This window comes from Lissotriton helveticus, chromosome 8 (genome assembly GCF_964261635.1).
Source record: "Lissotriton helveticus chromosome 8, aLisHel1.1, whole genome shotgun sequence".
Classification (NCBI taxonomy): Eukaryota; Metazoa; Chordata; class Amphibia; order Caudata; family Salamandridae; genus Lissotriton; species Lissotriton helveticus.
In genome coordinates this window covers 1,650,793,292-1,650,797,334 of record NC_136069.1, presented here as the reverse complement: position 1 = coordinate 1,650,797,334, position 4,043 = coordinate 1,650,793,292, and the positions used below count along the sequence as shown (strand labels likewise).

General features: G+C 45.5%; 1 protein-coding gene across 1 annotated transcript; it reads left to right on the top strand.

Moving 5' to 3' along the window:
* Nucleotides 1-357: 357 nt before the first annotated feature.
* LOC144774074 (olfactory receptor 56A4-like) lies at nucleotides 358-1,335 on the top strand. Its single transcript, XM_078659102.1, has one exon. It carries the CDS (start codon nucleotides 358-360, stop codon nucleotides 1,333-1,335), a length of 978 nt encoding a protein of 325 aa, XP_078515228.1.
* Nucleotides 1,336-4,043: the final 2,708 nt, after the last annotated feature.

The window sequence follows — 4,043 nt, the reverse complement described above, 5'->3', positions numbered from 1 at the left end:
TCAGCACTAGTTTAATAGAAAAGTTGTGTAGGTTTGGAATTCAATTTCAAGGTTTGTGTTCTGGAAATATACCATCAGAAAGAATCCCTGTGCTTCCCATGCAAATACTTGCTGAGCAACTTACTCAAAATATACAATGTCAATATTGTGCACATGCAGTCAATAGTTTCCGTGGCTGATTTATTTTAAATCATCCTCTCCTTCCTAGTTTAATAGGAGTGCCATATATGAATAGATTGATACATTTGAGAAAATAAAGATTATGAAATCAAAATAGCCAGGGTCTGTGCAGGCAATTCCATAATAACATATATCTATTTATTGTTCTAATTGCAGATGCTGATGTGTTAATACATTATGCTTCCTGTCAACGCCACCTCATCTATGCAAATCTCCACCCTTTTGTTGATCTGCTTTCCAGGATTCCAGACATGGCAACATTGGCTTTCTATCCCTCTGGCTCTTCTATACCTCCTTGCCATGGGTGCCAACATCATGATACTAGCAGTCATACATAGAGAGAGGCAACTTCATGAACCCATGTACTATCTCATTGCTTTACTCGCGGTCTTAGACCTGGTACTGTGTACATCCACCATCCCAAAAACCCTGGGTATTTTGTGCTTCGGCTGGACGGCCATTGATGTACCCACCTGCTTTCTTCAGATGTACATTATGAACAGTTTCCTTGCATCACAATCTGGTGCATTTCTTGTTATGGCCTTCGACCGCTACACAGCCATCTGCAACCCATTACGGTACTCTTCAGTCATTACAAACAGCTTTGTTGCTAAAGCCATTCTCTTCATCTTGGTGAGGAACATTGTCTTGGGTGCAGTGCACCCACTTCTAGCCACCCGACTTCATCTCTGCTCTAGTAATGTTGTTGAGAACTGTATCTGCACCGTGGTGTCTGTGGCATCCCTTGCATGCAATGATAGCACAGTCAACAAAGTCTACCAACTCTCCACTGGCTTCATCCTTTTAGGAGGGGACCTCATTTGTATTTTTCTGTCTTACTGCCTGATCCTTCAAGTGGTCCTTAAACTTCGGGCAGAAGGGGCAGCAGCTAAAGCCTTCAGCACCTGCACACCTCACTTTATTCTCATCTCCTTTTTTTACACTCTGCTGCTAGTTTTTATTTTCAGCAACACGATGGAGAAGAAAATCTCGCCAGATATTCCCATCTTGCTAAATGTCCTTCACCTTGTGATACCACCTGCTCTCAATCCAATTGTTTATGGACTGAGGACCAAAGAGATCAAACAAGGCATCATCAAAATGATAGGGAAAGAAAGAACTGATCTTAGGGTGAAAGAGGACACAACAGACTAGAGCATGAGGGGGGTAACCTGTTGCTTCAAAACCTGCCTTACCAAGAGCTAATGCTCAAAGAATCAGGAACAGAAGATCATGCTACACAATGTATCCCCTTTCTTGTCATTTCAATCAGGGATCCTTTTTCATTGCTTTTCATTTGCTTATATATGTCCAGAACATTTGGCAAGGTGCTGAATAAATACAAGGTGGAAAAAATAGGAATGTAAACGAAAGCCATATCAGGATAACATATGAACAACTTTACAAGAGAGTAAAGGAAATGTAAGGTAGGGCATCACTGATGAAGGAGTATGGGAACTGCAAGCCTAAGGGGAAAGAAGTGAAAAAAGTAACACCAGATGCGGCACAGAGAGGTCAAGCTGATACAAGCTAGAAATGAGAGCCACACAGCAGATTGTAACTGGGGGATATTCAGATATAAGAGGCAAAGAACAACATAATTGTGAAATAGGAGCCAGTGAAAAAAGGCAGGAGAAGATCAAATGTGCACTGTAGAATGTAAAAAAAAAAAAATAAGAAGATGACTAGAGTATTACATTTCATTCACAGATTAAAAGCAGATCTTGATTGAGGAAGAGAAGCTAGAGGCAATGGGATATAAGATGGAAGGAGTGGGTTGTAATGATCAGGGAAGACTTACATCTCAGTTTTAGTAGAGTCTAGGAGAAGAGAATAAAATTGCACCCTGGTTTAAAATTTAGAACCTATAGACCAAGAAAAAGAACCATATCTGGGAGTCACTTCCATAGAGGTTGGTATAAGAGGACAAAGGTGATGATAGTAGTGTAAGTAAAGAAATGGAAGGGCCTAAGGGAAGAGCACTGAAGCATCACAAGGGAAAGAGTACGTTGATTAGGTATTTTCCAAGTCATGCTAGACAGGTGGAGTGACCAGAGAATTTTAAGCAGATGATAATAAATGTTAAAGCATGTCCAGACTGTACATGCCAATACACTGGGACAATGCTGTAAACATGTGGACTATTAGTAGTGAAGGATGTGAGACCTTCCCATGTAACATGTCTGCAACATTTCAACTACTGGAAAGTAAGTATGCCGCAGTACCAGTTAACTCTCTAAGAGTAGGGAAGCAGAGCATTCCAAGCATTGATTGAACTTAACTCTCCTGAGGCGGAAGCCTGGAGACATCGCCAGCAAGCTACTTTTTAAATCACTGCATTTGGTCTGCTTTTAATCACAGGCAACTCACCTCTGGGCACTTTCCCACTTAAATCGGCATCACAATTTCCCCCGCGCAGCGGATCCTAGCGCTGCCGCGGGTTTGGGAAAGCAACCGCCGCCATCCCGCGCCAAGCCCCCTGGCCACGCCCACTCTACTGAGGCCACGCCCACTTCTCCCCGCCTTCATGAGCGCGCTGAATGCTAGACGCGCCATTGATTGAACTTAACTCTCCTGAGGCGGAAGCCAGGAGACATCGCCAGCAAGCTACTTTTTAAATCACTGCATTTGGTCTGATTTTAATCACAGGCAACTCACCTCTGGGCACTTTCCCACTTAAATCGCCATCACAATTCCCCCCGCGCAGCGGATCCTAGGGCTGCCGCGGGTTTGGGAAAGCAACCGCCGCCATCGCGTGCCAAGCCCCCTGGCCACGCCCACTCTATTGAAGCCACTCCTCCTATCAACCTATTTCAATGTGCATTCACCGGACGCGCAGCGGGTGCGCCGCCAGCGTGCCGAAGGCGCGCCGCCAGCGTGCCGAAGGCACGCCAAAGGCAAGCCCGTCTGCACCCGTCCGCGCCAGGCCGGGCCCAGGGCCCGTAACCCCTGGAGGAAACACACCTGCAGTAAGGGCCTATTCATCTGACATACTACTCTCCCTGAGACTCCCTGTCAAGCAAAACTGCATGATCCTACAGAATGACAGGCACAGTTCCATCTCGTGTCCGGCCTGCAACTTTCAGCTTACGGTCCCGCAGCTTTGCCGGCCCTTTTCCACAGGCCGCAAGCCGTTACACACATGGTCTCTCGGTAGCCTGAATTTACGGTCTCTCTGCAAAAACAAAAGAAACATCTATGACCTTCTGTCTGACAACTCACTGGATGCTTTATTTCTTACAGAGCCGTGGCTACATGCAAGTGCTGGCCCTGATACTGCAGAAGCCCTACAGTCAAACTATGCCATTGTTAGAAAAGACAGAACTACAGGAGTGGGGGGGTGGCATAGCAGTCATCTTTAAAAATCCATTTCAATGTACTTTGGAACCGGTCCCCTTAAATGCCTGCGAGATGGCCCTTTTTAAACTCCAACTACACCCGAATTTCACCTTCACGGGTCTTTTGATCTATCGACCACCGGAACCCGCTCAACCTTGGGCAACTCAATTTGTGGACTGGACCGCATCGCTTCGGGTTAACTATAACAACCTGTCTATCATAGGAGATCTGAATATACACTTTGATGACCCACTGAACAAATCAGGCAGAAATGTAATTCATGACCTTGCTGCCATGAACCTTACTCTGTGGAACTCGGGAGCAACACACATAGGAGGTCACCTCTTGGACCCTATTTTTTCCAGTATTCCCTTGTCACACTGCCTTCCAGCCCTGCCCCTGCACTGGTCAGACCACTTCCTAATTAAGTTTAGCGTGTCTGATTCAATGGCTTCTAGTTCTTCTAGCATGTCAGTACAGCCCGGTAATAGGAACTGGAAGAAACTGGATATAAATCAGTTCAT